The 18224-nt window shown below is 38.2% G+C and overlaps 2 protein-coding genes across 7 annotated transcripts in view; one reads left to right on the top strand and one right to left on the bottom strand.

Annotated features, from left to right (window-relative positions):
- Positions 1-18224, bottom strand: part of LOC124067002 (receptor tyrosine-protein kinase erbB-4-like) — a 280015-nt gene that overhangs the window by 79566 nt on the left and 182225 nt on the right. For both annotated transcript variants that reach the window (XM_046403975.1, XM_046403976.1), the window contains exons 6-10: positions 8976-9094; positions 7666-7807; positions 4910-5023; positions 4209-4335; positions 2896-2969 (exon numbers count right to left, since the gene is read on the bottom strand). In XM_046403975.1, the coding sequence (XP_046259931.1) occupies positions 2896-2969; positions 4209-4335; positions 4910-5023; positions 7666-7807; positions 8976-9094 (576 nt within the window). The remainder of the gene's footprint in view (positions 1-2895; positions 2970-4208; positions 4336-4909; positions 5024-7665; positions 7808-8975; positions 9095-18224) is intronic.
- Positions 10850-17712, top strand: LOC124067003. 5 transcript variants are annotated; one of them, XM_046403978.1, is made up of 11 exons: positions 10850-11000; positions 11283-11345; positions 12171-12272; positions 12526-12666; positions 12757-12929; positions 13068-13204; positions 13400-13493; positions 13879-14187; positions 14273-14441; positions 14573-14697; positions 14870-17712. In XM_046403978.1, exons 2-11 carry the CDS (start codon positions 11327-11329, stop codon positions 15191-15193), a joined length of 1593 nt encoding a protein of 530 aa, XP_046259934.1. In that variant the 5' UTR covers positions 10850-11000; positions 11283-11326; the 3' UTR covers positions 15194-17712. The 5 variants fall into 5 exon arrangements, with proteins under 5 accessions (XP_046259934.1, XP_046259933.1, XP_046259936.1 ...); XM_046403977.1 differs by having other exon boundaries at positions 13858-14187; XM_046403980.1 differs by lacking the exon at positions 12171-12272 and having other exon boundaries at positions 13858-14187.

The following is an 18224-nucleotide window of genomic DNA, read 5'->3' as shown; positions in this document are numbered from 1 at the left end:
CAAGCTACCGCCTGCTGCACACTTGCTGTGCAACTGAGATAATGGCACACATATGCCATACGTACACCAGGTAGGAACATTTTCACTGTGTTCATTTGGAGAATGTTTTAGTGTTTATATTTACAGTTAGAGATAGATTTTCATAAAAGATTTGCAAGTTATTTTTCCCTCAGCTGAATACCGCTTTTAAAAATGAGGCAATGAATGAATGAAGGTTGGCGACCATCCTGGGCGCATATACACTTAACAACATACTTATCAAGAAGATACACCTTTGTGAGATACTTCAAGGTGTGAATACAGTGTGTGTGACCCAGAACCAAAGAGTTGGTAGAACATAGTGGCACCAATCACCATATAACTACAGCTACTGAAGAGAAAATAATGTGTGGAAAATAATTTTCTGCTTTAATGTATTTTGATTTTTGCAAATTTGGCGCGTTCTCTTAGAGATCCCATTTTTATTTTTAATTAGCGAAAGCAACGGCCGGTTAAATATTGCTCCTATTGTAAGACTTATTATTGTGTTTGGTATAGCTATAGGTGTTTATAGGTGCTAATGATGAAGTGTCCAGGATCTTTGTTTGTGTCCAGCAGTAAAGCTATTGTTTGGAGTTGAAAATCTAACGATAATTATTATTGACTATTACAAACAAATCCCATACAATTTCATGCTCTCGGTTCTGCTGTTGGAGCATCCTTTCATAAACATTGTTAGTTATTAAAAACAAGAAAACATAGAACGAAAACCTACCTAATCATTAAAAAAAATAATTAAAAAAGTAAACTTCAGTTCCATCCATTCGTGTATTCCAAATCTATCCACAGTGTCAAATAGTTTGGGGAAAGCCCTTTTCTACTCCAGCATGACTGTCCCCCAGACATAGTTGGATGAATTTGGTGTGGAATAACCTGACTGGCCCACCCAGACCTCAACCCCATCCAACACCTTTGGGATGAACTGGAACAGAGATTGCAAGCCAGGCCTATTGGTCCAACATGCTGACCTCACAGATGCTCTACTGCATGAATCAACTCCTTATTAATGTCTATGTATTTAGAGTGCATATCATTAAAGTAGTTGTTGGTGTAATGGTCAGGTGTCCCAATAACTTTGTCTATATAGTGTAGTATGTGCATGTAATACCATCACTGCTATGATCTAAGGGGAATTTATCAGTCAATACTGGTGTATGAGCTGGAAAAAAAGTTTGTCATTTTTTCCCTTCTTCTCACCTCTGTGTGGTCTTTCTGCAAAAAAAAAAAAGCAAAGTGAAAAGATCACCTAGCAGCAATCCATGTTCTGCCAAGAGCAGCATCAGTGACACACCAATGCAGAGAGCAAATTACAGTGTGGAGCCATTTAGAGAAGAAGGACTTGAGCTCACAAGCAAAGGTTAAGAATGCTTAAGTTGCGCTGATTACATTCTGGGTCACAACACTGTAAAGGCCATTTGTGCTAAATCGTGTGAGTCGCCCACGTCTTGGGTGGAACCTGGTCTGGTGATATGTCTTTGAGGATGGTGAAAAACAGAACGATGTGTCGCTGGAAGAAAGAAAGAGATAAGGAAAGAAAGAAAGCTCGTGTGCAGGATGAGAGCTGTCCTCCAACTCAGCTCATTTAAAGGCTAGAGCAATGCCAGTTATGACCTGGGGGTCACAGAGGCTGGTTGGGTTCCCCTGTTCAAAGTCACGTTCTTTTGACAGCTTGGAGAGGTGACAAGCTGAGCTGACACACATCTCTGACTACAATATTTTTGGCTAAAGGTTTATCCATATCACCTGGTCTCAAACTGCCATCACAAAACAAAACCGAACAAATTAATAAACGAGGCTGCTCGCTAACATATTTTAAGTCTAAAACCATTTTATTTTCTTGCACTTTTTACGCAAAGTATTCAATTCTCATCCCTTACAAGATCATATAGATTTGTTAGTTTGTTTTGTCTTCTGGTTGTTTGATTTTGACATCTCGTCCCTCTCTCTCTCTGCTTTCACTCTTTTCTCTTTTAAGTCCTTTAAATTGCACTTCTGTTGAAAGGATCCATATATTGTTAAACAATAGATCACAATATGTTGAGAAGACAACCCAAATGGAGGCAATTTGTGGCCTATAATTGGCTTCTGTGGTGACTCACACTGTTTTTCTGTGGTTAAACACATTATCAAAATCAGGCCATTGTTGAAACACAAGTTATTATTAGTTAGCTTGATCGCAGATTAGTTTTCTGCTGAATTTGTACTTGATACCAGAGATGTTTTTCACTAACAAAATAAATGTAATCCTGCTATATCAGACGAAAAAAGTCCTAGCAAATGTATTTTTAAGGGTAAATGGAAGTTCATAGAGTCGCTGCTTTTGTGAACCTCCTCCATAAGTCAAAAATGTCACCAGCTATATTTAAACAGCAATATTTCAGGAGGGAGTGTCACCGTGGAGATACAAGGTTTCTTTGTGATGGCACTGTCAAATGTCTGACAGTGTACATGCGGCTCAGAAGTGGTGGTGGCATAGGGGAGCTGGAGGATTAACGATGCGCACCACATGTTCTGGATCTTTTCTTCATGGTGCGTGAAGGGAGAGCTGGGACTGTGGGACTCAAGGCTGGGGACTCCCCGAGGGAGAAGCAGCAGAGAGACAGAGGAGATTGAAAGACTCATCTGATATTCATCTTATGCTGCAATGTCTGTCCTTGGTGGGGACAGTCTCAGGGGGAGGGGGTTGATGTAGACTTGAGAAAATACACACACAGATAAAAACAAAGGCATCACACATATGAACACTGAGTAAAGCGCAAAGTGCGAGAAAAGGAAAGGTTAGAGTAAATCTTAATAATTTTTTTGCTTATTAATTTCTTTGCACAGAGACGTATGCTGTACAAGTGACTTACTCACCTGTGATCTCCTTAACGGTGCGGAATACATTAAGCTTTTCTGGGTCCAAAGCTTCAATGTTGTGATAGACATCCCTGTGAATGATAATGGGGGGTCAGAATGATACAAACAAAAATAGAAATATCAGTGGATCTGTATTGCATATACATTATTTGGATAAAAGTAATGAGGGGCTGTTTTGCAGTGAAGGGAAATCTTAATGCTTCAGTATTAGTACATAGTAGTACATTTTGGACAATGCTATGCTTCCAACTTTGTGGCAACCTTTTTCTATTCCAGAACTTGACTGGCCCGCATAGAGTCCTGACCTCAACCCCACCGAACAGCTTTGGGAAGAACTGGAACAGAGATTGCAAGTCTGGCCTTTTGGGCCAAGATCAGTGTCTGACCTCACAAATGCTCTACTGCATAAATGGGCAAAAATTCCCACAGAAACAAAATCTTGTGGAAAGCCTTTGCAGAAGAGTGGAAGCTGTTACAGCTGCAAAGCTGTCTGTGTATTTAGAATGTAATGTCATTAAAGTCCCTGTTGGTGTAATGGGCAGGTGCCCCAGTACTTTTGTCTATACAGTGTATAAACAATGCACTAATAGCATTTGAGCATTGGCTGCACTCAACCAGACATAGAGGATAACAGTTTAGATTATGTGATCATATAAATAAAGCTTGCAATCTTTATGTATTTTTTTCTTACTTGTTGCTTGTGAATGATGCATGCCCATCCATACATGATAAATAAGATATTACAAGTTTGCTTTGTCTTCATCTACATTTTTATATGCCACACAGTCCCCACTGAAAAATTCCTTTTACGCTCTTAAATTATGAGCATATACATTTACCAGCTGTCCAATTAACCTCAAGCCTTTTTTCCCTACACACTCATTTCCCACTTGCCATCATGGACACTATGGATACCATTTATATTCATCAAACATGCTTACACTTTTTTATTGAGGCTTGTAGGTGGCACCCTTATCGCCGGAAATTTACATTAAAAGTGGAATATGTGGAAATAAAAGCCCACATTTGACTATCAATATTTGCAATGTATTTGGACCCAAAGGTATTCATGCTGAATACGCCAAGAGAGAAAGAATAAAACATTATTATACATTAAACATTATTATATGTATATATATTTTTTCAGTAATTATATATATATAATATTCTCATTCCAGGAGTTCCTTCATTAAAAGCTATACTCTTTAGAAAAGACATAAAATAATCAAACGTGATCATAGTGCGTTCCACTATTTCACCCCCTCTTTAATCATTCTGATACATAGGCGCTTAATGTCCTCAGCTCTCACCCTTTGATCCCAGTGATGAGGAACACCAGGTTGCCATTGATTTTAGTGCAGTTGATAAACTTGTCGATGTTGCTGGAGTCCACTGTCTGAGCTGCCTGTAGGCTGGCCGTACCAATGCCATCACATGCTGGAACACACAGTGAAACAGCAAAAAGCATTAGTTTGATCAAATGTACTCATAAATGTCTTTACAACACACCCTTGTTAAAACAACAGAGGTATATACTGTGCAGTACTTTAAACTATCAGCCTGTAAGTACAATAATGTTTTTGTATTAATGTGACCATAGATGACAGTCATGTCATTGGCAATTTAGTTTTATTTTAGTTTGGCAATTTTAGTATTTCTCAAAAATAGAGGTAAATTTCCTGTGAAGCCTGGTCTACAGATTTTGCACTCAGTCTGCTACTGCCAAAACCTTAAGAATTCTTAACAAAATTGTAGCTTTGTTTTAGCTCTTCTGTGCTTGGCATAAGGCAAAGCCAGTGACCATCCTGTTTGCTTATTTTAGTTGTAAACATGGCTCAGAATAAACATGGTAATGATTTATTGTTGTTCAAATGCCATACATAACATCCTCTTGGCATGCCCATTATTAACAGTGACACATTACCGTTAAATATCTACCTGAACAACATTGTGAATTTGATTAATTACAACTAAAAGTTAGTGCATTTTAAAACATCTGTTTGTGGTTTACCTTTGGGGCAGATGTCAGTACAAGGAATGCACATCTTAATGCGGTTCTCCTCCACCTCCATCTTGTTACTGGGGCACGCTCTTACACAGGAACTATGGTCCACCACAAAGTTATCTGAAAGAACAATTCACTGTAAATGTCAAGTACAAATGGCTGCTGTTAGTCATACAGGAACATATAGCACAACAAATGACACATCTGGTGTAGGCAATCACATAAAAAAATGTTGAAAGTCACTTTCATTCACTTTGTTCCCTGGACTACACAATAATGGCATTAAAGGATAAAACCTACTTGTTTGGAGCTTGTAGAATGTCAGTTTCCTTGTATTATATAATATTAAATGAAACTTTTACTTAATTATAAGCTTAGTATTAAACATGCTCTCTTATTTGAACCTTTTCATTTTATCATTTTAAACTCTCGACTCATTTAACAACCCACTCGATAGGAAGCAGTGGTTAAAAAATCAGTTCACTCTATCATGACAACACAATTACAGAGATATATAAACTTAATTAAGACCCAATAAAAACAAAACACTGACCTAATAATAATGATGATTATTATTATTATATCATTATTAGTATTTGTAGGCCAAATACAAACCACAACAAAACAGACAAAAAAAGAAAAGACAAGCTTCAAATATGCACACAACCATGACTTTTGACATGACAGTTCCATAACAGTTCCATAACACTTTATAGTGTATCTTATGTGTGTGAAAGTAGTGAAAGTAACACTGCCTTCAAGCAAAAGTCCCACTTCCATCCCTGCTGGTTGGCCTTTTCAGGGAGGTTGGAAACAGCATGGGGCATCCACAATTAGCTGTTAGTGGTTAACTGGGAAGTCAAAGGAGATATGATGGTGATGCAGACCAAACCCTTGCATTACTCTAACCCCAGAGCAGAGGCTATTTCAAGGTAGACAGGTCATCAAGATGAAATTGTGTTGGGAGTGAGACCTTGGCCAAAAATACAACCGTGAGATGTGTAAAAGAATGCATGGAGATTTGGCATAGCATCTGATTTTATGGTATTTCTGTAAGTGGAAATGCTGCAAAATACAGATTAGTATGAGTATTGATTCTAGCTTATCTAGTTATTCTGCAGAGACCCCTAGCCTAATGCAAGATACATTTTGAACTCAATCGACTAAAGCCTCAGATTAAAAATTCACAGCAAAATGAAATCATTTTAGAATGCTTCAGCAAAAGGTTGCCATAATGTGAACTGACCTGCCCCAGCTTAACTTAAGACCGCTGATGTTAAGGCGTTACTGTTTCAGCATCTCATCAGCATGACTCGAAATTTGCTGCTCAAGTCAGCCAGACAAACTGCCAGCTGGTAGGAATGGTGGAGTTTGAATGGAAGAATGGCAGGATCACTTCATGTATGAGGAAAATCAATGTATGCATGACACGACTTTAAAATTTAAATTAACTGCTAAACCGACAACTTCACCGCTAACCTTTTCCTCTTCTCTCTGCTCATGCACTGTAACTCTGTGCTGCTTGCTCACGCCATGCTCAACCCCAAGCCCGGTATGAGCATACCTTTTATGTTTTTGCTGTTTCATCAAGGGTAGAAATAAAACTGTAGCAAGTACCTCATTATTATGCTCATTCATATTTTAAGATGTTACAAGTTATATCCAAATACAAAAAAAAAAAAAAAAAAAAAAGGAAGCCAGATAAAAAGGAAGTACAGAGATTCGTTGCTATGGAAACTATTCACCGTCTTGTCTAGTTGCAATGGTGAAATCTGGCAGATTTTTTTAGAACGTTGAGGACCAGCACATTGGGAGAAGTACTTGCAAGTTTCAACTCACCTTGTCACTCAACTTCAGTCTAAACAGGGCTTTAAAGGACCAGCCCGTACTGTAAAATCTGATCATTCCACACCAAGTGGAATGATCAGATTTGATCAAGTGGACCCTTCAGTGATCGGGGCCTTGACTTAATAATGTACTCATAACATCATCAACACCAAAATGGGTCTGTGATTCTTGTTGCTTATACTTACCAGCCTGATTCTTTTTAAATCCAATGTATAGGTGCAGTTTAGCTCATGATGAATTACCAAACTACCAAATCAGCACATAAGAGATTAAAACCTGTGTTTACTCAATTGTCACATGAAGCAAAGGCCCAAAGTCCTTAATCTTGTGGTCATTGTCATCAAGAACAGAGCTGTGAGTGTTGTTGAGCTTTCCATTCCATTCCCTTGCGTCCACTCAAATACCTTTAGATCCGTGGTTTTGTCGTTCTTCATAGAAGAGGAGTTTGAAGAAAGAGCTTATTGTCTATACCATGTTTTCTTAGTATCTAAAGTGTGGAATCGGACACTGTATATAGAGACTGAGAATGCTTTCCTCCCTTCGCAAAATAAATAAATAAAAACAAAAAAATTCCTTTGCTCTCCCTTCTGCCCATTGATCTCAAGACCTTGGCTTTTGGGTCCAGTGAACACCTATTGGCTCAGAAATTCTGAATACTCACGTGCAATACAGAGTGACAGTAATGAGGGAGAAATGCTGAATTCAATAGGCAGAAACACACACTTGTACACTTGTGACTGTATTATCAACACAATGCAATGCCTAGCCCTTATCCTTAATCATTATACTGCTTGAACAATGCACTTATCCTTAACATAGCCCAAATCTACATACTCTACTCTATAAAAAGTTATCTCTATAAGTTTAAGACTGCATGTTTGTGTGTGTCAGTGTGTCCAGGTGGTAAGACTTACGTGGACACTTCTTGACACAGAAGGCTCCATAGGTGTACTTGGCCCTGGGGTTGTGTTCCAGTTGGAAGGAGGTGGGATTGTAGACAAATGGTTGGGGGCACTGGGTCACACATGCCCCACTGTCATTGAAGTTAGTGCAAGCCTGCAAACACATACATACACACACACACAGCAAGAGCACACAATGGCAGAAGAAAAAATTAGATTTTTTTAGTTTACTTAAAGGATTATTTTACCTAAATGAAAAAGGTACTGTAGCATGCATACAGTACAGGGGGTTTGGAGACATTTAGATGGATGTGTGTAGACTAAGAATAATTTGCATCTGCCCAAAGGAATCGCCACTGGGACTGAGACAAATTATGATTTGTCGTTTCGAGCAGGAACAATATGGACCAAAAATGGTGGGTCAGACTAAGACCTTGTATCGCTGAACCAAAGTGCTTCTGGAAACACACAGAATAAAACATACGTAACCATTTGTGATGGCATGCAGATTTGAATCTACTGTGAAAATGATGAATAACTGACATATTTGTTTATTTTGTTTAATTGTGTTTATTTTTTGTTATTGACAATATCTCAACATTTGAACATAGCATTTTTTGCAATAAAAATTATGCCTAATAAGCCATAAGAGCAACATCATCTAAAATATGGTCATATGTCTTAAGACAGTTAATATATTTGATACAGTCGAGACTTTGCTCTCTCATTTGGAGGGTAGTTCCAAATTACTTCCTGATTGATCCATTCCATAGTATGATAAAAGATGTGTGAGAAGAAGTGTGAGGAATCACTAAAAATAATGAGCAGGAGCTTGCCTGTCCAAAGTCTGGCAGAGGAGCTCCATAAGAGATGGGCTCTGAATTACAAACACAGAAACATGTTTAACATGCAAAAGGATGAAAATAAAACTGATAACACACATGGCAAAGAGTCAGGATGGAGGAGGAGCAGGAGAAGTCTGTATTTAACAACGACATGCATGTTAGGGAAGAAATGTGAATTAAATGTCATTTAATGATATTTACAATGCAAGACATGGCATTTTAATACATACACACACACACACACAAAATGAGTCTGTGAGGGAGAAATCCTTCTGTAGAAGTACTCCAAATCAAAGGAAGTCAAGAATCGTGTGAGCTAGGATTTGTAAAAAAAGCAGGAAGTGTAATGTAGCCTACAATCTGAAAAGTTTTCTGGGTATTACCATGTCAGCAACTGGTTTAAACCTTAAAGACTGCTATAAAGTAAATGTCTGTGTGTGTGTGTGTGTGTGTGTGTGTGTGTGTGTGTTCACTTACAAAGCAGTCTGTGTCCTTTGGTCCATAGCAGCCACCTGCACACTCACGATGGCAGCAGTCACTAACATAGGGACCAAAGCAACGGCCATCGCACTGCTCAGCACACACTGTCTTAGTTACTGTGGAGTGACAGATGCAGGAAAGAGACAAAGAAAGAGAGAATACATATATCAAATAACAAGTATACTATTGTACCCCCCAAAATCAGAAAGTATCACCATGAAACTATAGCAAGAATTCTGAATCCTTAGAAAATAAAGCTCCTGTTAATCTAAAATGTTTTTCATTTTAGTCTTCTTCTTTTTGTTCCACTACTACTTGTGGATTCCACCAAATACGTGATAGACTGTCACAGCCACAAGTCTGATTGTCCAACATCTGCGCTACAAATGCCTGGTAAAATGTATGTGTGTGTATGTGCATGTGTGTGTGTGTGTGTGCGAGAGCATATGCATCTATGTGTGGTGAGCTCAGCTGAAGCTAAAGCATCTCTGAAACATACTAGCTGTCTTTAGTCATGTTTTTGTCTCCTTGAGGATTCCTAACTGGGTATGACAGAGGCACAGTGATTCCTATCTGAGTCTGAGCATACTGCCACCCCTTCATTGTGAACGTCTGTCCACCCTTCCCTCGCATGCCTGTCGTAGTCATTCAGGCTGCCGTATGCCTCTGTGCCTTGCTTCTTGACAGCCGTATGTAAATGCACACAGGACTTTGACATTTCACAGATAAAGATAGCTGGCAAAAGAAGAGTCAACAGCAGGATTTACATGAGAGAGACAAAAAAAACCTTACAAATTTACTTCTACTGAGGATGAATGAAACACAAGAAAAGGTTGGACGCAGTTTCTGCTGCGATGTGTAAAAGAATGTTTCAAAGAACTTGAGGGGAATCAGTGGTTGTACAACTTAGTCATTGCAGAGTACAGTGACTTGATGGGTTCTGCATTATGGCCATCTCCATATTAGGTTTTTGGAGTGATAAGTGACCATATTTGAATGAGATGGTGGACACACACTGCTACGATGTGATCCTGATTGGATCTGACTGATAATGACACACCATGGTAGTGACTTGTCATTCACAGGATGACCATGCCCCAAAGCATACCCTGCTTTATCGTCTACTCTACTCAAATAAACAGGATCAAAATTGACTAAATAAACGTCATGTTGTACTGAAGAAGACTAGCGACTCCGATCATAAACTCATTCGCAAAATGTTTACTCAGGTAATAAATTAAGTGAATAAGTAGGGCAATTTTCCCATAAGCTTACGTACAATAAGACTTCTTTTTGAAACCAGTGAAGATGCTCCCTGGCCGTTAGAAACTAACTTCAATATTTTGACCCAGTAGCTCCTTCTACTATTGTACAGTTTATGGTCCACACCAGTGCTGGACCTCACTCATTTTAAGAAATGCTTTGTTGCTATTTATTTGTTACTTCGCACTGTCACTACATCCCAAATATCCCATCCTTTCAGACAAATCAGGATCTCTTTCCTAAGAAAGCCAACATACAGTGATATCTTATTCTCTTGCTCGCCTAAATGTGTAAAATCAGGTTGTAAGAAAAAATTCCGATCTCAATATGGTAACTTTACAGCATTTCTAATGAGAGCCGATTCATGAGGAAACCAAGCAATGATGAAGGAAAACAAACAGAAAATAGTTAGTGGATCATTCAGCTTCTTTCTGTTTCTCAGATTTGTGAATAAAGAAGTGCATTAGTTGCCGCTATCATTACTTAGATTTAAATAGAGAGCTACCACAGTAATCATTTCTGAAAAGTACACAGCAAATGTGCCAGCGTTAATTTTCCAGTGTTCTTTATATTTAACAACGTCTAGAGTTATTATAACACGTAACTCTGCAAAACTAACACCCACAGAGTTAGTGTTGTTGTAAATTTTGGTCGTTTCTCGCGGAGTAACGCTGTTGAGTGTTCAACTTGACCACGCCTTTCAGTTCCTGTGAAGAAGCGCCTTAAAGTGTGCGGTCGCCATTTTTCCATGTCGCATGGGTAAGTTTTACTCGGTCAAATTTTCTAGTTTTAGGTTGATATTAACATAAATGTTGGCAGAAAGTGTTAAGTGACTTGCATTTGCTGCAGGTGTTTTGCAATTAAGTCTACTGAATAAATTCATTTCGGAAAGTATTTTTGTAGAAGTGACCGGTTGCTAGCAAGAACTTAAGTATCTAGCTAATTTAATGCTTTACTGCTAAATAAAAACCGCGACTCGTTTTAAAGACGTTCTTTTATTCTTTTCAATTGCAACTGTTATAACCCATATAACAACTGCAGGGTGAACTGGCCTGCAACAGGGAGCATACGAGCGGTAACAGCAGATGAGAGAGGGAGAGAAAGGTAAGTTGTTTTCTATGACTGCTTTTTAATGGCTGACTGTCACTTTATGAGCCGTTAGCGACATAACTATTCACAAAATATTTGTTGACGCGTAGCTTTACTCTAACAGCAGCAATTAGCAGCAGTAATTAGCTCTCCATTGACCCTGCATAGCGACGTAAGCTAACCGCGGTGCATCCCGCCTGTGAGGACGGTCGGCTTCGTTTACTCTTCGAACCTCCGGTAGCATAAGTTGGTTTTGCATTTTCCTCATTAAATACTCTAAAAATGCTGGTGTGTAAACCGTGTTATGTGGCGTATTTTAGTGCAGCATATTTTCACGTAGCTACTCGGATGACGTTTCAAATATGGATCGCAGCTAATGTTTACAGATAAAATTACTACAGTGCAAAGGGCTACGGTTGTGAAAACTGCACAGACCGGACTCTGCTTTCTTCACAGTCACCGCATACGTTGAGAACTGTGTGCGTCCCTCGCGTTAATTCTTATAATACACGATTTACACACAGTTTATGCTTCAAAATTGCAAGGCTACCAATGCTGTCTGCTGCATTATATGCTTATAAGTGTATAATATAAAGCCATAAAATGCCGCACATTTAACGTGGCAACTGGTCTGACATGGTGGAAGTAAGCAAAATCTGATTTTATTTTTTATTCACCTCTGATAGGTAGTGGTGCTGAGCAGTAGCAAGTTTTGTCACATTACTGTTATTTTCTGCTCCCGTATTTAGCAGGAAAATAACATCAATAACAATGAATATGCTTATAACTTCATTATTTACTTTGTTTAGTGGTATATAATTTTTATTCTTGTCATTGAAGGCTGTGATATGCTGGTTCCTGTAGAGTATAAGGGAGTGAGTAAATGGGTCAGGGTGCCAAAGACAGAAGATGTCTACAGTTACCAAGAATTTGTAGAAGGAGGTAATGTGACAGCAGTGGTAAAAAATAATTAAGCATTTTAGCATGGTTGTAATTTGTGGTTTCTATTCTAAGTATAATTTGATACTAATACAGGTATTTATATATTAAGTTATTGGTATTTGTAAGAACAATATAACTTGGTTTTTTTTGTATGCTTACTAACATTTGAGCATACAAGAAGGATATCTGTGTGTATTTTGACTTGATTTCATGTCATAACCTTTCATGATGTAATGTATATTTTCTTTGTTAGTGCTGGTGAAATTCAATTTGCCAGATTTTACATCTTTGATGCTGAAGGATTCTGCAGGAGTGGAAGTGGATGAGGACATATTTGATGAACTTTTGAAGTCATCGGGGGTGTCTTTTAAAGCCTTCACTGAAGGATGTCATGGTAAGAAATTAATTGGATGATGTAATTATGTATTGACCCTTAGTTCTTTAAACTTATTTTTACAACACATGGCTGTTTTTGTGTTCTTAGATGACAGTGTTGAGGATTCTTCTTCAGAGGCCTCATTCTCAGAGTGGTCCCCATCACGTGCATCTGGGGCGTCATCATCATCGGGTTCAGATGTAACAATAATATTGGAATCCACCAAAGCACGCAAAAGACAGCTGATTGAAGGGCCCCCTGACAGCATTATAGCAAAAGATGTAAGCTGTATTTTTCTGTTCTTGTGTTAACTAAGCCAGTCTGTTTTATACAACTATTATTTAATGAACAGAGCAAATATTTACTGTTATGTATCTCTGAATGTGCCTTATATGGAAATCATGCAATTGTTATTTCAGACTGTTATGGTAGCCCTGCATTCAAAGCCAGGTGGTAATCAAATATTCAAAGAATATGAGAAAACAAACCGTCTTTCTGATGGTACAAGAAGAAAGATGGTGAACATACTCGTGGCTGACATGGTAGAGACTCATGGGTAAGTGAATATGCACTTGCAAATATTGCAACATTTTTAATTTTATATGTTTACAGTTCAGTACAATTCTAATATTCAGTTTAAATGGTTTGACTAAAACCACTAAAACAGTTTTAGTCAACATACATAAGTAATTGATGTAAATGTTGTTTTGGGCTAAAATATCTTCTCAGTGATGCATCTGTCTTTTATTAGGAGGATCCCCCCAGTAAATGTCCGCGTAACATATGCACTTGGCATTACAACGTTGTTCCCCAACTTGAAGGACCCAGATTCAAAGAATGGTTATGTAAGTATTCACCTATGCTCTTATTTCTTTCTTAACATGGTATTTCTCTCCACAGTATTAATTATGTAATGTCTGTTTGTTAGAGGACTTGTAGTATTATACAGTACTTGTGTATTTGTATTAAAATGCATTAAAACATGTAGTTTTCCAGACACGCACAAAAGTTCTCTGTGTAATGTAAAAATGTACTGTAAACTCTCATATTTTATTGTGACAGAATTTTCAAATTACTACATTTTTTACTGTAGCATACCCCAATGGTCGATAATCTTTTTATTTTGTGCTATAAGATACAGTTGAGCTGACAGTGTTGAATTGATCATATGTCTGATCTGTACAGGATTAACCTTTTTTTAATTGACAGGAACATTTTTATGACCACCAGAGTGGGTCTGGCTACCTAGCATGGAGGTTGAAAACCGTCCAGCGCAACTCTACTGGAGAGATAAAGAAATCCAAGTCATGTTTTCAACAAGGTCCCAAGACTTCTCGCAACATGTGTTCAGTTGTGAAGCAGTTGTCTGGTGATGAATGCAAGGAGGCTATGTCAGTGATGAGGCACTCAGCTGACAAAAAGCTTGTTAAAGAAAAAATGATGGCAACATTTCAGCACAGACAAAAGGTGGTTCAAGATCCAGCTACAACCTCCACTGTCCTGGACCATTTCCCAAGATTTCTAGATACCCCTGGCTTGGTATGATAAAGAATGGTTGTTTTTATCAGTTTAGGCTGTAATATATTTCTTCCAATGCTGATTTTGTTTTTTTTGTTTTTTTTAGATTGATCAAGATTTCACAATGCTCTTTGGTGAAGAAGTGTCGGGTAAATTCCTGGCAAGATGGCCAACATTCTTCAAACCGAGGATCATCTCAGATTGCAAAAATCTTCCTGAAAGTGCTCATGTCAGTGAGCTCCTTTTGTCTGCACAACAAGAGTCTGAAGATTGTGGTAAGTGTAAAACAGATGTCTTACGGGAGCAATTACAACTGTACTCCCTGTAACTATTTTGTCATAACTACAACATCAACATCAACTCTGGTGGTCTAACAAAAGTAATCACTCTTTTGCCAATTGTCTAGTCTGGGACTCTGAGGTGGCTGCCATCCTTTTGCTTCTTCATCTGTTACCTCCAACATCCAAGGGTAGGAAAGCTTCAAAGATTAGCACATCTGATGCTGCTGACCGGCTGGTGAAGTTCATTAAGGTATGTTACCAGTCAAGTTATTTGTTGTTTTTGTTTTTTTTCAAGGGCCTGTGTTGATGTTTCAATGTGCATTTAAGGTGGGAAATCAGGTATTTTCTCTTAATTCTTGGGTGCTTACTCTACAGCGAATTCCAAATTTCTTTTTGATTGATTTGGTATCTTTATTGCTCAGGTGGGGCGAAGCATGGATGCCTTCCTCAAAGAAACTGGGCCTGTTCAACCACTTCTTCTGTGTGTCGGAGAAAGAAAGAACAGCATTCAAAATTTCTACATTGTCCTGGACCAAAAAGTCATTCCCTGTTCAACGCAGACCGGAGTTGCTGCCTTTGATGAGCTGTTCAAGGCCCATTTTGCTTTTGCTGTGTCCTATGACGAGGCATTGAACAACTTCTACACATTCATCCAGACCACTGTGTACGGCATCGATGTTGGTGTTATGAAGGAGAGTCCTCGAGTCAAAGAAATCAGAGCAAGACTTCTTCATACTGCAGTTTGAAGAACACATCTTTGCCTGGAAATATGTTCATGTGTTACATTTGCAAGGTACACCACACAAGTTGTTCATTGTTATTTAGACATTTGAAGTTTCAGCATGGTCTGTACCCAGGAAAGTCTTTGCGTTTGAATTGTGGAGAGCCTGGATGTTCCTTTGTGTTTTTGACATATTCTGGTTACAAGCGGCATTTATCTCGAGCACATGGAAATGGTGTTGATTCAGATGTTGTCAACAGTTTTGAGCCTGTTGCTAATGTTGGAGCCTCAGTATCCCAGCCAGTAAATGCTGATACTTCTGTGACTGTCACAACTCACATTCCAATTGAAAAAAGGCAAATACAAGACATGTGCAGCTCTATTGTTGCTCAAGTACAAGCCTCAGGAGTTCCAGAGAGTACTGTCCAATCTTTAGTTGGCTCAATGGAGGAACTGGTCAATGACATCCATGCACATGCAAAAGAAGCTGTTGTTGAATGTTTGTCATCTGATGCATCCAGAGAAACATTAGAAAAAGTCCAAGATTGTTTTGATCAACTTCAAAATCCATTCTCATGTCTTAACACAGAGTGTAAAAGGTTGAGACATTTTGAGAAAAAATGGAAAATAGTTGAGCCTGTAGAGCATATTCTTGGTGTCCGCTTTGACATACGTAGAGACAAAACGACAGGCACATACAGGCAAATTCCTGTCAATGACAAGTTCATGTATGTACCCATTATGGGGTCTCTTTCATCCATGTTTAGGAACAGTGAACTGTGCAACAGTTTTAAAAAGGCAAAACCACACCAGGATGGGGTCTACAGGGATGTTAATGATGGTTCTTACTTCAGCAATCACATTTTATTTTCACAGCAAGAATATGCTCTTCAGATCCAGCTCTACTATGATGATTTTGAAACTGCCAACCCCTTAGGCTCAAAAAGAGGTGTACACAAACTTGGTTGTATTTATTTTGTTTTGAGAAATTTGCCACCAAAGCTGAATTCTGTGTTGATGAACATTCATCTTGTTGCCCTCTTTCACTCAGATGACCTAAAAAAATATGGATTTGATCCTATTCTGAAGCCACTTGTTGATGATCTAAAGATGTTAGAGACAGAAGGGATGCAGCTGCCGTTTTCAGCTTCAACTGTGAAAGGCTCAATTTTTCAGGTTACTGGTGACAACTTAGCTTTACATGGCCTCTTTGGGTTTGTTGAATCATTTAATGCTAATTATTCTTGTCGCTTTTGTTTAACTGATAGAATAGAGTTGCAGTCAGTTTTTAGTGAGGATCATCCAGGTTTAACTCTACGTTCAAAAGACCTCCATTCACAACATTGCAGTGCCATTCAACAAAATCCTTCTCTGACCTCAGTATTTGGTGTCAAAAGAACCTGTTTGCTCAATTCTCTTCAGCTGTATCATACTTCAGACAATTTTGCTGTTGATATTATGCATGATCTGTTGGAAGGAGTGGTGCAGTACGAGTTAAAGCTTGTGTTTCAGTATTTGATTAAGAACTCCATATCCTTGAATTCATTGTTGGAGAGAATAATGAGTTTTAATTATGGGTTCACCCAGAGAAAAAACAGACCAGGTCTGTTAAAATTAGATGACAATAGCAAGGATCTTGGGCTTAATGCTATTCAATCTTGGTGCCTTTTACGAAACACCCCATTAATGTTTGGAGATTTAGTTAGCAGGGATGGTAGCTGCTGGAACTTGCTACTTCTCTTAATACAAATTGTAAACATTGTCTTTGCACCTATTGTTACCCATGGTATGACTTGCTATTTGAAGCATCTGATTTTGGATCATCACACACTTTTTAAATCTGTCTTTCCAGAGCGAAATTTGATTCCAAAGCATCACCTAATGATCCATTACCCAAGTTGTATTCGGAAAATTGGGCCACTTATTCACATGTGGTGCATGAGGTTTGAAGGAAAACACAATTTTTTCAAAAAGTGTGTGAAGAACTTCAAAAACATCACAAAAACTCTTGTTAAGAAACACCAGAATCAGTTGGCTTTTCATTTTGAAAACTTCTACTTCAAAAGATTACAGTTTGGCTCTATTAGTGAAGTCTTGGCTAGCAGTTTAGAGGGCAGTGAGGCACTGAATGAAAGGTTTGGTGTGTCTTGTTTTGTTTCTACAACTTCCTGGGTCAAAAGCTATGGTACAGAGTACCAAGTTGGGATGTACGTATGCACTGGTGTTGACAATGAGATGCCTTTGTTCAACAGGATCATCAGTATAATTGTTAGAGATGACAATGTTTATCTTCTAACTTGCAAAGTCTCTACATTGTATTTTGATGACCACCTAAATGCATTTACTATCGGGGAAAGAACAGATGGTTTCACCCTTGTTTGTATAGATGATCTTGTGTATTACAGATCTTATGATCAGCAGTTTGCATATGACTCTGAACAAATCTATATTGTGCCATACAGTGTTTTTATTCCATGCTAAAATGTTCAGATTTTGTTGGTGTACCTGTATTTTTTAATAAAAAAAATATTTTTGTACAACTTACATTGTTTATAGGTTTGTGAAGTAGATGGTGGGTATAGTGGTAAGAGGGGGATTAGTTGTCCTCAACATTCTACACTATCAGAGTTAATTGCATTACACCAGTTAAGTGTAATATTTTGCACTGGAGTATAATTGGGAGTGTTGTTCTTGTAACACTGACACTAGTGTATAGTTATATCAACACTATTGGGTGTTAGCCAGTGTTAATTTTTAACACCTATCAGAGTTAATATTACTCTAGAAGGGTGTTAAAAAATGTACACTTTTGAAAGTGTTGATTTAACACTAGAAAGTGTGGACACATATAGACACTTTTGTAGTGTTAAAATTAACACTCTCAGAGTTAATTTGACACTGGCGATTTTGCTGTGTAACAATGTCAGTGGACAACATTACAAAGCCACTGCTGGTGTGTGAATCTGTACTGTATTGAGTTTATGTGTCAGTGCACATCATGTTATCATGTCTGCTTTGTTTCCCTTTGGGCACTGCAGTGACGTGATACTGTCACT

This window comes from Scatophagus argus, chromosome 11 (assembly GCF_020382885.2).
Source record: "Scatophagus argus isolate fScaArg1 chromosome 11, fScaArg1.pri, whole genome shotgun sequence".
NCBI lineage: Eukaryota > Metazoa > Chordata > Actinopteri > Scatophagidae > Scatophagus > Scatophagus argus.
This window is presented reverse-complemented; position numbering and strand designations above follow the sequence as displayed.

What these genes read in the sequence shown, in the direction of transcription:
- LOC124067003 (XM_046403977.1), top strand. An exon ending in GACATGGTAGAGACTCATGG is followed by an intron (nt 13,205 to 13,399) that starts GTAAGTGAATAT and finishes GTCTTTTATTAG; the next exon opens with GAGGATCCCCCCAGTAAATG. An exon ending in GGCTGGTGAAGTTCATTAAG is followed by an intron (nt 14,698 to 14,869) that starts GTATGTTACCAG and finishes TTTATTGCTCAG; the next exon opens with GTGGGGCGAAGCATGGATGC.